The following is a 20,152-nucleotide window of genomic DNA, read 5'->3' as shown; positions in this document are numbered from 1 at the left end:
AAAATCTTGGGCATTGCTCGTAGCAATATTTTACTGGATATATCTCCCCAGGCAAGGAAACAAGGAAAGCAAGTGGGACTACATCAAACTAAAAAGTGTTTGCACAGCAAAGGAAATCATCAATAAAATAAAAAGATAACCCAGAGAAAGAGAGAACATTCGCCAACACATCTGATAAGTGGTTAATACCCGAAATTTATAAAGAACTTACAAATCTCAACACCAAAAAAAAAAAAAGACACAATTAAAAAATGGGCAAACAATTTGAATAGACACTTCTCCGAAGAAGACATACAGATGGCCAACAGACATGGAAATATGTTAAACATCACTAATCATCAGAGACATGCAAATTAAAACCACAATGAGATGCCATCTCACACCTGTCAGAATGGCCATCATCAATAAATCAACACACAAGTGCTGGAGAGGATGTGGAGAAAGGGGAGCCCTCTTGTACTAATGATGGAAATGCAGTGGTACAGCCACTGTGGAAAGCAGTATGGGGAGCTCAAAAAATTAAAAACTGATCTGACTTTTGGCCCAGTGATCCCACTCCTGGGAATATATCCAAAGGAACCCAAAACATTCATTTGAAAGAACATAAGCACCCCTATGTTCATTGCAGCATTATTTATAATTGCCAAGATATGGAAGCAGCTCAAGTGTCCATCAGTAATGAGTGGATAAAACAACTATGGGACATTTACACAATGGAGTACCACTCATCTGTAAAAAAGAAAATTTTACCCTTTGTGACAGCATGGATGAACCTCGAGAGCATTATGCTAAGTGAAATAAGCCAGTCAGAAGAAGACAAATACCATACGATTTCACTCATATGTGGGATCAAATGAACAGACTAACAAGGAAAATAGAGACCGGCTCCTAAAGAGCAGGATGACAGCTAGTGGGGGAAAGGGGAGGTTAAGGGGTTGGAGGGATTGAGCAGAAAGGAAAAAGTACTCAGGGTCAACAGTTTGGCAACTGCAGGGGGAGATGGGTATAAGGGGACTAAATGGAAATGGAAAAAATACAATAAAATAATAATTAAAAATAAGACCTACAACTAATGTCCTAAATCTGCCCCCTTCATAGTTTCTGAACAGCCTTTGATTGGACCACAAATATGGCCTGCAGTAACCTGGTTCCAGTTCTGTCATTGGTCCTGGAACCAAACCTTTACCCAGCATGGAGCCTAATCCTGAGGGAAAACAGGATGTGGTCACTGCTTACAGTGGGAAAGATGGCGTAGACCCAGAATCCCAAATCCTTGGTCAGCTGCCTCTCGCCATGGGCTTGTTTGTTTTTCAAGCTTCACCCAATGACATGCTTATTGATTTCAGAGCGAGGAGGAGGGAGGGAGAAAGAAAGGGAAATTAACATTGATTCAAGAGAGAAACATCTATTGGTCGCTTCCCATAGGTGCCCAGACCTGGTAATGGAATCCGAAACCTAGGAATGTGCCCTGACAGGAAGTGAACCTGCTACCTTTCAGTTACGTAAGGGACAATGTTCCAGCCAATTGAGCTACACCAGCCAGGGCTACTGCCATCGTTTTCCAAGATCCATGTGCTGTGGAGACACTGGGCAGAAGTACTTTCTTTACAACTCGAAGGTTTTTTGCCTCTGAATCCCCATGTGGAAGCCTTGTTGCTTGTGAGCTGCATTAGACTATGTGGACCTGCAGGGACTCCTTTGGCTCTTGCACAGGCCCAACAGGCTTGACAAACCTGCCCAGGTCCCCCTGGCAGCTCTCCGAGTTGCTTATGCCCTGGTTTCCCTCCTTAAACCTACCATGCTAAGTGTGAAGAAGAAGAGAAAAAAGTCAAACTCTAAAGAAAGAGATGTTTTCTTTCTCAGAAACCTAAGCAGACTTTCTGAAATTGAATTATATATTCTCTTCTTTAAAGGGAAAAGAAATATTCTCACAGATCTCAGTGTTGACCTTTTTCTACTCTACAGTTTTAAATACATACAAACCTAATGTGAAATATAAACTTTTTGCTTATCGCTTTTATATGAGAACCAACACTAATTTACAAGTAAAATACAAGCAAAGCCATAAAACTAAGAACTTTTCAATGTATATATGGATTCAGTGAAGTGATATTTTCCTCAGATAGAATCACAGTAAATCCCCAAACAAACCTGTAGAACTTCTGTTCTTTCTATTTCACGGGCATCAAGCGTTATCCTGTCTGTGCCAAGGTAACGGAAACCTGCTGACCTCGTTAGTTGTTCACTTAATCCTGCTGGGATTTATCAACCCAGCTCCCTGACAATCCCTTACGGATGTGGTACAGGTCAAGCTGCCAACTTCTTTTGGCCTCGGTTCCCTGAAAGATTTTTAAAATGTCAGCTTTATGTGTTCCCTGAAGTTTTGAAAGAACTCTCCAATAAAATTGCCTTGGCTTGGCCCTTTCCTAAGGAGTGCTCCCTCTCCTCCACCCCATCCTCTTCTTGGTTCCCTCTGGGTTATTTATGTTTTGCTAAAAAATTAACCATCCAAGTTGTCAAGTTTATTTGCATGGAAACTTATGAATCATATTCATAATTCTTTTCATTGACTCTTTTAATGTCGTTCCATTTTCTTTCTCATTTTGAATTGTGTGTATGAATAGTTTCTCTGTTTGGGTTTTTGAAGTAGGTTAATGAGCAGTTTCTAATGATCTAAAGTTTGTTTTGTTCTTTTTTCTTCTTATCTATTTCATTTGTTAGTGAACATGCTTATGACTAGTAAAATAATTCTTTGCAGTAAGTACATCTTAGGTCAATCCCCAAAGACTTCAAAATGTAGCATCATTATTATTTTCCAACTATTCTGTTTTGAGTAAAGGGTAGTGTGATTGAGATTTTTATTTATACTTTTGTTAATTTCCAGTTTTTAAACACTTGGTTGGAAAAGAGGTCTATACATTTTCTGTTGTTATTTGCATACTTTTACTAAATTATTAGGTGTAATTTGGATCATCCTTTAGTTTGCAATAGCTTTTATGAAAAAAATTTATATTGTTTTGGTATTTTGATATACTCTGAAAGTTCCTTGTAATATTTAGAATTTATTTCTTTTGCATTTCCAATTTGTTTCATGCTTGTTGTTACTTTTACATTTTTAAAAGTAAACTTAAGATCTTATTTCCAAAAGTATCAACCTCAAAAATTAAAACTTAGTCGTTGGCCCCTTTCACTGAAAGATGAGGAACTTAGGATATTGTGTGTCCTCCCAAACCTCAGTTTTTCTTAATGAGCTCTGAGAGTTTTATCCAGCTCTACTCTCACACTCACATGTTTTTACGCTTCCATCTGTGAGACTGGTATGTTTTAAGCAATGGTGTGATAAAATAGCTGCTCCCTCTTGGCAGCAATGATGGACTTGTCTTCCTTTGCACGTGCTGGCATTGGTTTGAGTGAATAAGAACAACTTCTTGATATTTCACCCAACAAACCACTTCAGGGCCATTTGAGGAGGGGATAAGAGTCTTGGTTGTTGTCTGAAAATCTTTCACTGTTACCTCCTGGTAAAGATGGAGAACATGGCAGCATCAGATTTTACGAAGTGCCAATTACTTGGGGAAAAAAACCCTGTAGAACACAGAGAAATTCTCTTAAGAAATGCCGCATCATCACCAGTTCTCTCAGTGGCTCAGAGAACTAGTCTCTGTGAAAAACCTAGGACATCTACCACTGTGCATCAAAAAGTGACTCAAGAAAGCCTGGTGGGGGGGGGATACTCAGTTGTTAGAGCATTGTCCTGACACCGTAAGTTTGTGAGTTCAATCCCCAGTCCAGGCACATATAAGAGTCAACCAATGAATGCATAAATAAGTGGAACAACAGATGGATATTTCTGTCTCTGTCTCTCTCCCTTTCTCTAAAATCAATAATAATAAAAGAAATGATTCAAAAGATTCTGAAATGGGAGGGCATTTTTGAAATAACTTAATCAATTTATTTAACTTATAGTTTACCCTTTTATGTAATCAGGGAATGCTATGATACATCAAAGTCTTTAAAAGAATATAAAAATAAAATTCCAAGTGATAAAAACCAATGAGAGTGTTTTCTTTTAGTGGGACATAAAATAGTGGTACCTCTTCAATTCAATGCTGTCATAGGCATAGATATAGTAAAATTTGGAAGTTCATTTTTCAAAATTTCTGTATTATATACTGTTTCTTTTCAAAATTTATAGCTTGCCCTTTTTAGTTTGCAATCCCAGGGATCACAGCTACTTAAACTTAATTTGTTCATGACATAAATTCCTCATTCATACTTTTTAATGTTAATTTATCTCTCAGCTGGGAGCTGTCTTAAAATAGATTTTTTCTTCTGAAAGCGTTTTTGGCTGAAACACTTTTTGAGGTTTTGTGTATTTCTTTAGTGTCTAACAACTATTTACTAACTGCCAATTTTTGCTAGTCATGTCGCTCAAAGAGGTATTTGCACTTTTTATTGCTTTCTACAGTCATTTAATGTAAATGACAGCTTGTCTGGAAAATTCTCATCACCCTTCTCTTTCCTAGCAGAAATTTCTGTTTTATCATTTAGAGTTGCCAAGAAATTAGATGTTTTCCTGCTATATTATATGTGTATGTATGTGTGCACATGTATGGATCTGTATGGGTATGTGTGCATGTCTATATATAGGTACAGATTTTCCCCCCATGCAGGTGGGCTGTTTTTGAAGCCTAGGTGCGTGAACGCCTTTTGTATAGGTCCTTTCTCTTAAAATTTCTCTGTACTTATTTTTAAACAAATTAAACATTCCAGTTAGGCCCAACGCTTGCCACAAAATGGTGTGAGTAGAATCCCCCTTACCTAATCACTCTTTACCTGGACCCCCGAGTGTCACCTTTGAAGTTCTGCTAAACAGCTGGAAGCCGCTTCGAGGAGGTGGAAGGGAAGCGGGAACCATAGAACATTGTCACGAGGAAACTTCCTAAGTGTGTCCTTTTCCTCTATATTGGTTTGAACTCCTGCTTTGAGGGCCAGATCCATAAAAACAGGGTAATATGCTCTCCTCTTTGTGAAGCAAGAGTTATCACTTCTCTGTTTCAGATTGAGCCCCCTGCTCCAGTAAGAAGTCAGGTGAGGTGAAGTGCCTTGAAAACAGCGTATAAGTGTTCTCTACGGCTGTGAAATTTGCTACTGGAATTTTTATATTGCATACTATCTGTATTTATATATTTATATATCCTTGTGTTAATGTTATATACATTTAATCTATTATATAAAATATTCTAATATTTCTTCTTTTATACCTCTTATATGTAAAATTTACTCACACCACCCTACAAAGATTTCCCAAATCCATATGTTCAAAAAGGCTCACCAGATTCCACAGAGCACCTCACAGAAGACTTTTATTTCGAGGTGAAGGTTACAGTGCAGGAAGGAAAGGAGTGTGCAGACACGTGGACACTGGGGGTCCACAGGAGAGCTGGTGCCTGAGCCCCGCAGGGTCTCCACTTGTCCAACAGATTGTGCTGGCACATTGCCTCCGACTCACACCACCGGATGTTTACGAAGAGTCCCGACACTGGGAGAGCTCAAAGTGGAATTCCCAGAATAGTTATGACTCTCTGGCCATGTAATCAGCCAAGTTAACTTCACTTATCAGGTTAGTTGGGAGCCATGTTTAAAGAAACTGACCTTGGGGATTATCAGGGTCATTTCAAACTTTAAATGGCACATCATAAATCCCACTGCCCTTATCTTGGCCAGGAGTCAAAAACCAGACATCCTCACGTCCATGGAGATAAAGATAGAGCTTTTTCAGTTTAGTTGCAAACCAACTCTGCCTTCCGTATATATAGCCTTACCTCCAAACCTCCTTCTTTCAATTAGGAACCTAGGTGGGCCCAAAGGGGGCTAAAAAGACAGACTGTAGCTGTGTCACCTCACTTTGGCCTCTCGGCCACAGCTCATCTTTGCACAGGCAATAGATTGCAAGTGTATTATGTTTCCTAGGGCCCACTTTTCCCAAGTTGGGGATGGTGAATAAGTACACATTACTCAAAGGTTATGCTATAAGCTTAAGGCTATTTCCTGGTTTCAACCTCAATAAACTTTTATTCTATAAACTCATTACTTATTGTTCATTTTAGTTCATTTCAGGGGGAGGTGATGTTTATGAATGAATTAACACTAGTGCCACCATCTTTTCATGGACATCTTAAATCTGGGAAAGGTAAGAAGTTCCCAGGGGAAGCAGTGCTTGCACTGTGAGTGTCCAAAAGCCTCTGACTGTGGCGACAATGGAGTGACCGTGGGGGACTAGCCCAAATCACGTGGAGCCTGACAGGAAGAACAATGTAATCATTCCAGCCTCCAAAAGATTGAGGAATTAGCATCATTCATCTCTCCCTGTCCCTTCCAGCCACTCCCACTTCCAATAAAGACCCATCATAGATTAGACATATTCTCTTATAATTAACTGTATACATACCTGTTCTCTGCTAGTCTGTACAAGGAAATGTCTTTCTCAGTTCTGATTCCTGGTGTCTAGCTGAGTACATAGAAAATAGTATAAATACAATAAGTGTTTGAATCATCTCATACCTTAAGTCTATTCTGCAAGTTAGTAACTTGGATAAGAAATGAAACGACCAGATGGTTCTCGTCACACATCAAGGCTTTTGGCTATTCTTGAACAGGTCTCGACAAATTCAGGCATATACCTGCCTCTGCCCACCCTATTCTAGTTTGGCCCTTAAGAAGTGTTCATGACAGCCCTGGCTGGTGTAGCTCAGTGGATTGAGCGCGGGCCTGCGAACCACACAATCACGGTTCAATTCCCAGTCAGGGCACATGGCTGGGTTGCAGGCCAGTTCTCAGCAGGGGACTCACGAGAGGCAACCATACACTGATATTTCTCTCCTTCTCTCCTTCCCTTCCTCTCTAAAGATAAATAAATAAAATCTTTTTAAAAAAAGAAGTGTTCATGATAAGCCACAGATGGGGAAGAGGACTGAAGGAGACAAGCAAAGTGACGTGACATCTGCGGGAGAAATTTTCTATAACATTTTGTGGAAAGTAGGTGAGGCTTGCTTCCAAGGATCAGCAATATTCCAGGATGGTTTGCCAAGCTGTTCTGTCCCTCCCTCCCTCAAGTATCTCCTTTTGCATTGTAAATAGTCTTTTCTTTTTGCTTTCTAGAAACAAAAGTAATAATACCTAAGGCCTCTGCAGTCTGCCAGGGATTGCCCTGTTTGTCAAAGCGTCAGGATATTGGATGATACATGTGGTCAACAAATTAGAGTATTATGTTGAAGAACAATAATACACCTGGTTGCAGGGACTCCTGAAATTTCAGGCTGCTCACAGTGAAGGATGCTCACAAGGACATTCACCTGAAGTGCCAGTCTGGCTGTCAGGAGATAATGAGGGTTTCTGTGCCTGAGGGGTGATAATGTGATGCCACCGATTCAGCTGCAGCAGTGCGATCCCTATGCTGGGAAGACTTCAATGAAGTTGTTTAATAACTTTGCCTATCCCCATAAAAATCTGGAACTGAAGTCTGAGCCATGCATTCTGGATTCTCTGAGAATTCAATGTCAATTCAATCACAGGAAACCTATGAGCCTAGCATTCCACTCTCTAAAGGTCAAGAAAGATTCATAAATGTCACAGAGTTAGACAGAAACTTAGATATCTAGTTCTACTCTCTTATTTGGAGATGAGAAACAGTCCCAGAGGCAAGATGACTCATCTCGGGTCATATAGGCAGGTAAGTACATGGCAGGGCAAGGACCAGCAGTTTCCCCGAGTCCAGTGGCTTTTCTGGGACACCCATTGAAAACTGGTGTAGTGTAAGGGCCTGACAATTAGCTTTTGTGACTTGTAACACACATGCTGGACAATAACAGCCTGCCAAGGCATTCATTCAAAGACATCCATCTTGAATAAAAACACTGACAACTACGTAAATAAAGAGTCAGCTGCCCACCCATGAAGTTGCCCTTTCAGAAAGCCCCAAATGACCTGGATGACTGTCCACTTGGGTCATCCTGCTTTTTCCTTTCCACACTTTAATTTCACCAATAAAGAGTGAACCCATGAAACCCTAGACAGCCCATCCCTGATCCCAATAAAGTCAAAACCCCTGGTTCACACTCTCCCTACCTGAGACCTTGTGTGTACCCTCCAGAATCTGGGAGTAAACACCTTGTTTTTTCAAAGTTCCCTGGGGGTTGTTGCTAAAGTGCATCTTGCAAATATGTGTGTAAGAAGGACAAGGCATCACCAGCCCTAACATTGGCTCTGGTCAGGGAAATGTCTGTGGGGGCTGCCACAAATAGTAGGGGCGCAGGTGAGTGCCTCAGGCATCCCTAAGGATAGCATCACTGTCATAGGCCGAGACCAAGACAGAACTCCGTAACCTTGATTCTTGAGCTTATAACAACAAAACTAAGAGCAAGTCTGGCATGGGGCGCCTGGCACCAACTCTGAGGCAACTGAACTTAATTGTGCTTCATCTTGTCTGTAGTTAGGAGTGCTCACCAGCTATACCTCACTCTCTGCACAGCCCAAACTATTAAGTATACAGCAGCCAAGGAGGAGAAAGGAGGGCAGGAAAAACAACCAGCAGGGAAAGGAGAATTTGTGGTGGCATAGCAGTGGACAGAGTTTCTTTTCAAGATGTTTCTCTTTATCTGGAATCTCCATATACTACTGTGTCCTGAGACCATCAGTTGGGGCCTGCTGAGGTCACAGTTCTCCCTGGTCTTGAGCTGTTTTTAAACTCTATGCTCTAGAAGTTGAGAAGACATGAGCTTCATTACTAACTAAACTCCAGAAAATCAGACCATCTGGGTGCTACGGACTCTACTGCATCTGAACAGCCTGTCTCTGTAGTACGGGAAGGATCTCTCTGCTGAATTAATATTCACCTCAGAGTCCTGGGATTTCTCTGGTGAAAACAATTCTTGGAAATTCATGGAAGGGACTTGTGACAACCAGTAACTTTGCCAAGGCCATGTCCTTTTCAGAGTCTTCCAGATTTCCTTAGTTCAACTGGGTGCTTCTCTTTCAAATTATCCTAATTCCACCATTTTTCTCAAAAAACATATTTTTTGTTCCTTTCCATTTTTTGTCGCTATTGTTTTTAAAGGAAATAATTTATAGAAAATAATACCTAGCCCTGGCTGGCATAGCTCAGTGGATTGAATGGGGGCTGCAAACCAAAGGGTCGCAGGTTCGATTCCCAGTTAGGGCACATGCCTGGGTTGCAGGGCAGGTCACCAGTGGGGGCCACACAAGAGGCAACCACACATTGATGTTTCCATACATAAATAAAATAAAAATTAAAAGAAAAGAAAATAATACCTAGATTTCAAACTATCTTACCTATGCCCCAGAAGACAGAGATTCAAGTTACTTATATCTCCAATTCTCTCATTTGCTAAAATGTACCTTGTATTTTACCAGATTATAAAAGCTGAGGACATTTGCTAACCACATCTTCCTTTGAAGGTATTTTGGTTCTCTCACCGATCTATAGCTGATCCTACAGTGCTCCAAGTCTCAGCACACTCATCAGAGAAAGAAGAGTTTAGATGCAGTGCTAATTATTCATCTCAGGAAGAGTGAAACCAGAAGAATGACTGAAAAAATAATCTGAAGTTATAAAAAATGGTTGTCTTTCTTTGGTTGCAGAAGCTAGAAGCTTATTGATATTATTCTAAAAGTAAATTTTCTATATCTATCTAATGAATTTCCTTGGGAGATGAAGCTTCCTCATTATTATATTTCCTAAAACTGAGATTATTTGCACTTCTTACTTAAAAGTTTTCTCTACATCACCCTAGCCAGGCAGCTCAGTGAGTTGGAACATCATCCTGTACATCAGAAAGGTTGTGGATTGGAATCCCCATCATGGCACATTGTGGGAGGCAACTGATCGATATTCCTCTCTCCCTCCCTTGCTCCCTCCCTCCTTCTCTCTCTCCCCCTCACTCTTCCTCCTCTCTTTCCCTCCCTCTCTCCCTCTTTCTCTTTATTTAAAATGAATAAACATATCCTCAGATGAGAATTTTTTAAAAATCTTCCCTATATCATTTCAAAAGCAATGGTATTCTTATTTTGCAGGGAGAGGCAATTTTAAGCTGTGCTTTACCTTGGCATAAATTTAAGAGCAATACACATCTACCTGGCTCTCCCCCATGCACTTGTCTAGCTGCTGGTACAGGCTGTTCTAGAAAGAGGGAGGGGGAAGCTCTCCACCTTGGGAGAGGGATGCGGCAGGAGCAAAATTTATAATAAGAGAACTGTGTTCTAAAGTCACTTGAACTTTCTGGACCTCAGTTTTTTGTATAACAGGAAAGAATGAATGTCCTTCATGAGACTGAGGAGCAAAGCAAGGGATTTCTCAAGTTCATTGAGTCACAGTTTCCACTTATACTATAATTATCAGAAAGTTCAGATGATGTGAGGACAGATTTATGCAAATAGGCACAGATAAATTACCAGCCAATACTCACACATGGTTTGAATGCAGTTATTGATGTCTGTGATCATCAGAGTTAATAACCACTACAAAGATTATTTGAAGAATTAGTTATTATTAATAACAGTGGCCCAAAAATAAGCACCTCATTATATTGACGGAGGCGGGCACTGTAAGATGCTAATGCCTGGGAATCTGACTGACAACCTCAGGGAAGCTCATAGTTATTAGTTGGTAATATTACTTGTTAGTTGTTTGCTAATAAAAGAAAAGGAAGGAAGAAGGAAGGGTGGTAGAGGGGGGAGGGAGGAAGGGAGGGCATTTAGTAAAATGTAAAAAAATGTCCTTTTTCAAAGAAAAGGATTATATTTGGATTATATCTTACACTTTGAACATGCAAAAGAACTCCTAGATATAATCTCCTTCTTTGTAATTTTATTTTACAAGGTCTAGTATGGTAACAGGCCCATCAGCAAGTAAGTACAGGGGTTCAACTGTGAGAGGTCAAGGTTTTCCAGGCCAGGAACTCCATGGTACCTGCTGGAATTCTGTCAGATTCTGCTGGTGATTCAGGGATTCCTTTTTCCTGCTCTATCTCTGGAAAGGCACAGAAGATAACAGAAACCAAGCAGGAAGCGGCTGTGATAGAAAAGCTGGTTTAGGTACTTTCACTGGACTCCTGTGGTATAGAGCTCCATGAAAAAAAAATAACAATATAAAGAAAGGAGAGCCACGTCAATCATTTTAAACTGGTATTTCAAAAAAGGTTTAAAAACCATCTCTTCCAATTGTTCAGACATTTCCTGAAAATATGTGCTGTGATCTTTAATTTTCTTTATCACAGTTTTCACTTACCAGTTAATACTGAAAAAGGAAAAGAGAGACATAAATACGTATTCTACAGACTCTTGTATTCCAAATCATGTCCATCACGTAAGAGAAGAAAAATAGCCATTTTCAGGACCATTATTCAGCACCACATCCCCTCCAGTTAGAGAAACAAACAATTCTTTTACACATCTTTATGTTGTAAGGTTTCAATAACAACTCAGGAGTAGGCAAAGGTTTGCTATTATTTAATCTTGGAAGAACACTGAAAGAAAAAGGAAGAGGACGTGGGCAGTGTGGAACGTAGGCAGAACTTTACAGAGCTGGCCACATGTGGCTTTAACAGCTGGAGGGGAAACTGTCTGGGGCTAGGGTTACAAATTTCTGTTCAGTAAGGATATCCATGATGGTAACTCTCATGATGACGGTAGTCATCCTGGTAACCATCCTGGTATCCTTGGTGGTAACTATGGTAACCATAGCCTGCATACTCATCTTCGGGGCAGCGCATCCCCAGTGACTGCTGAATGGCCATTTCCTGTCTCCGGAGTTGCATCGAATCAATTAAATCGTACACAATCACCATGGACCACATTGGGGAAGGATACCAGGATTTTACATTTCCATCTTTTCCAACTAGAAGCATGGAGAAGTACTCAGGGCTCACTTGAAAATAGTTCCGGATGTCTTTCACCAAATGGGCTGGCACATCTTCTCGCTCAACAACAGAGCTCCCTGGAATAGGATTAGGAAAATATTAGGGGATTAGAGTCAGCACTCAGGAAAACGAAATGAGAAGAGATCACTGAGAGAGTAACGACAGGACTCCTGAGTCTACTCTCTTTGGCTCAAAATCCAATTAAATACATTTGCTGTTTTTTCCTACCAGAAAGTAAATGTCCCTGTTGTTCTGCAACATTATTATTAGTGTCAAACTCTGGGGCACGTGTTCTCTCTTTCATGGGCATGTTACAAGATATAAAACCAGTCCCTTAATTTAATCCTGGCAGGATCAATTTATTTAAAATTTGTCACTAACAAAGATTATATTGTTTATGTGCCTGTTTATTTCCAATTAGCTTAGTTCTTTGCAATTACAATTTTTCTTTTGATGCTGTTGTCTGTATAAAAAGTTTATTCTATTGTCTGTATTTTGAAAAAGCTTATTTTATCGTCAAAGGTGAAAAATACCAATTATGTAAGAGCTGGATAAATGTATTTAAACTATTATGATTAGTGACACTGCCCAGCATTGTGCAAGGATTTTATGCACATTTTCTTGTGTAAAGAGCTTGATAGTGGAAGGAAGGGCTAGATATGCCTTTTGAAACCTTTAGTAGCTAGTCATATTCCTTCAGTTTCTCAGAGCCTTTTAGTACATGTCCATCTGTTGAAAAGGAATCAATAAGATATAACCTATAGGCCTCATAGTACCATTGTGAGAATTAAGAATTAAATAACAGATGAAAATGTTTTGTAAATCATAGAGTCCTCCTATGTAGACAAAAATTGCCAGTTAAGAAAGTGAATATTTTTATCACTTATGAATGATTTTGTAATAGAAACAGTGCTAATTTTTGCACTCCATTTCTCCTTCCTCTCCACTCACACTGTGTGGGCCTGCACGCACACACATACACACACACACATACACACACACATGCACCTCCATGTGTGCAGAGGAGGTGGGTGCCCGTTAGAGAAGGGGTGTCAAGATCATTTTCCCCGGGGGCCACATCAGCCTCGTGGTTGCCTTCAAAAGGCTGAATGTAATCTTAGGACTGGGTAAATGTAACTACTCCTTAACAGTTAAGTGAGAGCTTAGTGCTGCCGCTGGGTAGAAACGAGGTGCCAGACCGGATAAAGCAAGGTGGAGGGCCGGATTCAGCCTGCAGGCTTTGTGTTTGCCAGCTGTGCCTTAGAGGTATATCCACTGCTTGCATATAATTCAATATGATTTAACTGAACCTAACAGTAGTTCACACTGTTATAAAAGACAACACCATACCATTAATCGGGAACAGTTCTAAGACTCCTCCAATTTCCTCTCCAACACCTAAAAGCTTCAGAATGGTTATGTGGCGAAGACCTGAGAGAAAAAAGAAAGCCACAGAATTATGGGAAAGGACTCTACGTCATCTTTTACTTCCAAAGACCAATCAATGTCTTACAATTAAAACCTCTTAGAATATAACCTGATTAGAAAGAATAATCTACTTTTTAATTATTCCATAAGAAAACATTTACCATATTTTTTGGACTATAAGACACACCACCCCCAAATTTGGGAGGAATAATGGTTGTTAATGCTGCTGTCAAGTTCTGTTTACATTTACATTAGTGAAATATTTTGTTATTCATGTTATTAAATATTTTACCACACTTTTTGCTTCAAAATTTTCCCCCTATTTTCCTCCTCTAAAACCAAGGTGCACCTTATGGTCCAAAAAAATACAGTAAATACTTTTAAAACCTTGAAGAAGACCAATTGCAGACTTTAAAATGAACAAAAGGGTCAGATGTTTGTTTGGGGGGGTGTTTTTTTAGGTTAAAATAGAAGAATTTGCTCTTAAACTGTGACAAAACAAAAATAAAGTCATCAGAACATTAACATACCTGAGATGGTCTAACATGATTAGCGTTCTGAAAAAAAGTGACAAACTTACATGGATCACTTTCAGAGGGAGAAAATGAAGATCCCATCCACTGGGATTGTTAAAGAAATAATTCTGGCTTCCTCAAAGTCTGTCGATCAACGGGCAGGTACTTATCACTTATTCAGAGGTTGCAGAGGGGGCAAGTCACTCTTAGGTGAGCATGGCTTGCTTCCCACCCTCAGCTAAAGTTTCAGGAAAGGAGAGAGGTCAGGCCTGGGCAGCTCACTGGGATTCTCCTGAAGACAAAGCGCCCATGAAGGACTCAGGAGAAAGAAACAGGAGGGCGAGGGAACTGTCCATTCATCTGTCAAGATTTCGTGGTTTAGGCAAGATCCCAGCCTAGTGGGGATCGTAACTTGGAACTAATAATCTGAGCACTGATGGTGTGTGTTGTCCTGGAGAGAAAACTGAAAGCCATTTTGGAGGTCTCCTTTAAGGCAAAAGGCTATTTCAAAAAAATAAAAGTTTGTGCTCTTTATTTTTCTCCTAGAAAGTGAAACATTCTGTGCTACATGTTGTTGAATTGTGTTTCCCAAAGGGAAGATTATGAATTTCATTATTCCTGAAAAACATGATTTGATCACATTTCCTGTACCTTGTAAACAAAAGAGTTTGCCTACAGTAATGTGACTTTAGGCTCTGTACGCAGAAATGAAAAACACCACCTAACAGGTGCTGCAGAGATGTCTTTAGAAAGTTAAGCCATGATTTTATTTATATTCTTATTGTGAAGGGTCATTAACTGCTTTAAGAACGTCTGTTTTTCTGGCACCATTGTGGTTATAAATAATTTAAAATATGCTTAAGAACAGTGGTACAATCAAATCTTATATATCTTGATATAAAGTTTTAAATGATTGACCTTGATAACAGGAGTATAAGTAACAACTGAGATGTATTGGTAATCTACAGGTACTGGTCCACAGCAAGAATGCAGATTAGTATTTACAGAACTCAGCCCCTCCCCTTCAATAAATCAAGTACAGCTTTGTAATAACACATGATTCTTCTTCCTAATAGAATCATCAAAATAGTGTTGATTCATCTATGTTGCAATAATGAATTTTTAAAAACTCTGGCCCCTGCTGCTTCCCCACACCCACGACTCTCAAAAATTCTTCCTTTGCACAGTGAGTCTTAAATGAGATTTCGGTTGTGATTTCCCCTTTGGAAATTGCCATTATCTCTGTGGTTTATCACTGAACTCGGTAGTAAGTTTTATGTGCTGTGCATTTTACTTTCTACATATCCACATTCAAAATGATATTAGCTCGAGCAGGCCTCTAGAATAACAACATTCGGTAAAAAAACAAAAAGCACATGTTAGTTTTCAAAACACTGGGCAATTCGCTACAAAAACCAAAAAACAAAACCATTTCTTTTTGACTTGCTTGTCTTAAAAATAATGTTGTTTAACAGATCTTGCAGTCTTCCTGGTGCCTTTTTAAAGGAATAACAATATAGTAAAATGTGTTTCGATTAATATATTAATTTACAAAGCCATTCCTGTTTTACAAAAGACATTTAATTTGTAGAGAAGCACCCAGTGTTGGTACCGAAGAATTATCTAAGTGAATGATAATATCTAGGTTTTATAATCTTGAGAATATTGTGTGTGTGTGTGTGTGTGTGTACACGCATGTGTCTTACACAACACAAATCACTGCAAGTAAAGCAGCGTATTTTCAAACACTGCAATAAAGAATCTGAGAGAGGAGAATATTGAGAAAGAAAAAGACACCAGTTGACTGAGGTGCCAGCCTGAAAGCAACTTTATACTCAATATAACTGACTAAGTGTCTGGGAATCTGCAGTCTGGACTGCGGAGTATTTGAATGATCTAAGCTTCTATGTTTCATTTTAGAGCTGACCAGCAAGAGAGTGGTGTAGGAAAGCCGTGATGACGAGGCTTCCCACTCACCAAAATTGCATGCCTGACCACTGAGGGCCGAGAGCTGCTGTGAATAGGCCCAGTCTTCATCATTAGGAGCTGAGATCACCAGCAACCGCCTCCTCCATCGGAACCTGGGAAAGAAGCAGGAGGCCACAATGAGTACTTGAAATAATATAGGCCAGTGTGAGAAAGCAGAATGATTTTGGCTGCTGGCATTTTCCTATGCCCAGAATGAAAAAACTGACTCTTAGAAATGTCTCATAGCTCCTCAAAGCCATTAAACTGCCTTTCCATACTTCTTGAGCTTTTTCTGTTGTAACTCCACCATCTGCCTACTGTGGTATTTGCAAGTCAGGCATGAGTTTGGCCCCCACGCCTGATGAGGCCACTCAGGAAGAGACACAGCTCTCAGACGCCATGAGGACTGGCCAAAATCGTATGTCATATTGTAGTAGCAGAAATAAGAAATCAGAAGAGAACTGAGGAAAATTCAAGTTCTAGTAGAGATCCCTAGGGCTTCAAGGGGGGAGGGTTAAGAAATAGTTGTATGGATAAGAGCTAGAGTAAGAAAAGAGAGTCGAATTTTAAGTAGGCAACAGGAAGAAGGAAAACAAGAAAGTGGCTCAGAGGGTCGAGGAAGGTTCCTGGACACACAAAACTCTATTCACTTTCCCCAGTAGCTACCAGTTTTTCCAGAGGCAAGCACAAGTTCTGACGTGCACCCGATCATATGAGTAAAAACCAACACTTATAAAGTAACCCTATGAAATAGAATGGGAATAAACCTAGAGCCACAGGACTTTAGAATACACAGTAAACTTGCTTCTGCAATTATAGCTTCAACACGGCATGGTGTTGGAAAGAGTTTTTGTCTTGTAGCCAGGAAACATTTTGTCACTGCTCCTTTTTGGGTTCCTTAAGCATGTCCCTCAATTCATGTAATTCTCAATTTTTCCTTATCTCTGGAATAAAAAACAGCATTTACATCAGAGAGGTGTTACAAGACTTAAACCAAAGCTCACAAATGTAAGGTATCCTTGTCACGACATGCACATAGATGGTGTCTTCATCTGCAGGCTCCTAGGTGTGGAAGTTTGCCCACTAACAGACCTTGCACGTTGTCTGTCTCACTGCCATATGATAACTGACCCAACCCTGGTGTTCGTATCATCTTATAGTTCAATTTCCGCACAGTGTGGCTTTCTCATTACAGCTCAGTGAGCACATGGCATATTGCCTTCATTCTACAGGTGACAAAACGAAGCTTAGAGAAGTGAAGTAACTTGCCTGACTAGCCAACTGAAGAGGCGGTAGCAAACTACAATTCTCTCTGTTTCCCAGGCCATGGTTTCCCTCGTCTACCACCCTCAGCGATCCTGATGCCCGGGCCCCTGAGAGGGGAGGAAAGAGAGAGGGTATGCAGCCAAGGGCAACGGTGTGGTGTTGTCTCATGTTCTGCCTTCACTAGAGAAGGGGTTTTGCTTTCTGCCTTCAGTGTGGGCAACTAGGGGTTGTTAGAGCGCCCGCTGAACTGTTAGCCGGCTGATTTTACTCATGGCTTCTCTCCCTGTGCCCCTTCCAGCCTCCAAGTGAACATGAGCATTTTCAACCCAAAGAAAATGGCCTCTTGGGGGAATAGTGGTTTGGGTGAATGAGAGAAAATGATAGTCTGATGAAATACAACCTCTAAATAGATGCCTGTAGCAAGGCTCGCCAAGAATTGCTTGCTGTGACATTACATTCGCTTCCTCTGCTTGTTTTTCTTCAAAGGGAAAGAAAAACTAAAATCTCCACTGAGGATAGGGAGATGAATGTGTTTGGCACAGAGGAGAGAGGCGCATCTGAGACTGTCCAAGGTTTCCTGGGAAAAGGAACAGTGACGGCTGTCGGATCACAAACATGGCCTCCTGCTCTCTCCCTGCTTCCTTAGGAGACATGCCAGACCAGCACTGCCCGCCCCCCCTCCCGGCCCCCGCCCCCCCAACCTCCAAAGTAGGCCAGCCTACTCGGCCTCACACAGAGCTGTAGGGTGTCCTGGAGGGAGCTATTTTGGGTGAGGTATATTTTGGCTTGTTTACCTGTGTGCACCACTGAACACTGTCCTGATTGCAGAGGATATGAGGGTCTGAGACTCCGTGTCGCAGACACACCAAGAGAAGGTCATTCTTTCCACAGTCCCTTCACATTAAGCTAAAAGCCCCCAGCTTGCAACATTGAAGGAAATAACATCCATAGGATGTAACAAGAGATGTGCGTGTGACACAGATCCCTATTTTGGACAACTTGTTTTTCTGTCATTTAGTTTCTCAGTAAATAAAAGTTCTATGACCTATGGATATGTTTGCTTCTCTTGACCGGCATTCCAAAATTAGTGTGTGTTTGCCCACTTTTGGGGGCTCCTGTGTCACAGAAAGGTAATTATAACCTGAAACAGATGAGTGTCGCTAAAGGTTGGACTGGCTTCAGAGTCTGGTCAGCTGAAACCAGGCTTAATACTCCCACCAACAACTCAGCAAGTTTGAAGGAAAATTCCCATTTGGATACTGGTTTATTTACATAACTTTTATTTTAAAAGATTTCTTTTTCAGTTCTTTTTGCCTGGTTCTCAGTCCTGAGGTGTTTACTCGCCTCTCCCTTGATGACAAAATTCTCTAACTAGGAGCTGACTAACTGGCCCTGAGACTCTTACTAATGGCCCGCATTTACTCATTGCTCACTTTGGGCTCGAGTCTGGGTCATCGTTACCTTCAGTATTAAATTTATCTTTTACAACAATCTAAAGACTAGATATGCTTAGTATCCCTATTTTGCAAAGAAGGAAACTAAAGCCCAAGATCACACAGACAATGAGTGGAGTTAACTCTGGGCTGTCTTACTCAAGCCTTTAAGTAATGTGCTATGGAACTTCAAATGTTATGACCAATGATAATCATTAGCACAGTGATTTGATGAGTTGTGACCACAGTCATGTGTAGCCAGAGACCATCCACAGTATAAGCATATACCATTCTGAATATCCATGAGTTGTATGTTCCTGAAATAGTTATAAATGTAAGAGCCCACATGGGGTCTTAAATTCTAAGGAAAATACAGCGACATAGTGTAGGACCCTCTCCAGTTCAAAAAACTTTAGATTCAAAATGTGGGGACAAGTCTTAAGAATCAAAGATGTGACAAATTCAAGTCAGTGATCAGTGTCCATGAGCACAGCAAGATTGTGAGGGAATAAAACTGAGGGAATAAAACTGAGGGGATGTCAGCTCTTCCATTCAGGTTTAAAACCCATGACACGGTGATTATAAAAGACACGCTGCCTGGCGGTGGTAAGAAGAACCCCTCCTGCTGTGTGTGGTGGAGGCTGCTGTGGCTGATCCAAACCCTTGGTTACAAATAGCATCAATGAACTGGGTGGTAACTGTCTGTTTTAGAGGGGGGGCAACCTGAGTTCACTGGGATGGTTCAGAAGGCATGCATCTTTCAGTCCTGAAAGATTTGGAACTGAAAAGAGAATGTTTTCAAAGAGTTGAAATCATAGTTATAATATACATATACTACTAAGCAGATCCTGCTTTTCTTTATATAATTTATGTTCTGGTGAAACTTTGGCTTAATAAAATGACATCTTTCAAACTCCTAGTTAGAATGCATAATTGAGTATTAGGTGTAAATGTATGGTTTTAAGTTGAAATCTCCCTAAACACACAGTTATTGGAACATATGAGAGAACTTTAGATTCACTGTGTTTATAAGATTAACTTCTTAAATTTATCAGTCGTTTAAGTACTCAGAAATTTTTTCAAGCAATTAAAACATATAAGACATATATATAATGTAAAATGTCTGTTTGAAATAATAAAGTTGTTTAATTACTGAGTTTATAAGCATTATCAAATATTATCAATGCCCCTTAAAATTGATAGCTAAAATTCCCCAAGTAATAAATAGATTTAAAAGTCTAACTTAAATGTTCATGGGAAAACTAAGATCAGAAACAAACTTTCAAAGAATATCTTGTATAAGGAAGGAAAGTAGAATGGAAGGAAAAGGGAAATGAAAAGGAAAGGAAAGGAAAATGATTTTTTAAAATCTTCAAGGACAACAATGAGCTCTTATTATTTATCTTCTAAGTCAATGCCATCTAGAGGGATGACCTTCAATCTGAAGTTGATGTTTCAATGGCCCCGGGACTGAACAAGAAGCCGTCTGCCCAATGGAGTCCCAGAGCCCTTTCTCAGCCATGAGAGAGGCATGAAGACGGAGTTGAGAGTTAGACCCCAGGAGAGGCATGCACCCTCTATCTCCATTCTAGAGACTGGCATTGCA

The 20,152-nt window shown here is 40.2% G+C and overlaps 1 protein-coding gene across 1 annotated transcript in view; it reads right to left on the bottom strand.

Moving 5' to 3' along the window:
- Window positions 1–11,505: 11,505 nt before the first annotated feature.
- The window catches only part of CCDC80 (coiled-coil domain containing 80), a 34,615-nt gene continuing 25,968 nt past the window's right edge, over window positions 11,506–20,152 (bottom strand). Inside the window, exons 6-8 of the mRNA XM_037055134.1 lie at window positions 15,857–15,960; window positions 13,287–13,367; window positions 11,506–12,013 (exon numbers count right to left, since the gene is read on the bottom strand). Of these exons, the coding sequence (XP_036911029.1) occupies window positions 11,667–12,013; window positions 13,287–13,367; window positions 15,857–15,960 (532 nt within the window). The 3' untranslated portion in view covers window positions 11,506–11,666. The remainder of the gene's footprint in view (window positions 12,014–13,286; window positions 13,368–15,856; window positions 15,961–20,152) is intronic.

Source organism: Sturnira hondurensis, unplaced genomic scaffold, assembly GCF_014824575.4.
Source record: "Sturnira hondurensis isolate 20B ecotype Veracruz unplaced genomic scaffold, ASM1482457v3 Scaffold0000880, whole genome shotgun sequence".
NCBI classification, from domain to species: domain Eukaryota; kingdom Metazoa; phylum Chordata; class Mammalia; order Chiroptera; family Phyllostomidae; genus Sturnira; species Sturnira hondurensis.
This window is presented reverse-complemented; position numbering and strand designations above follow the sequence as displayed.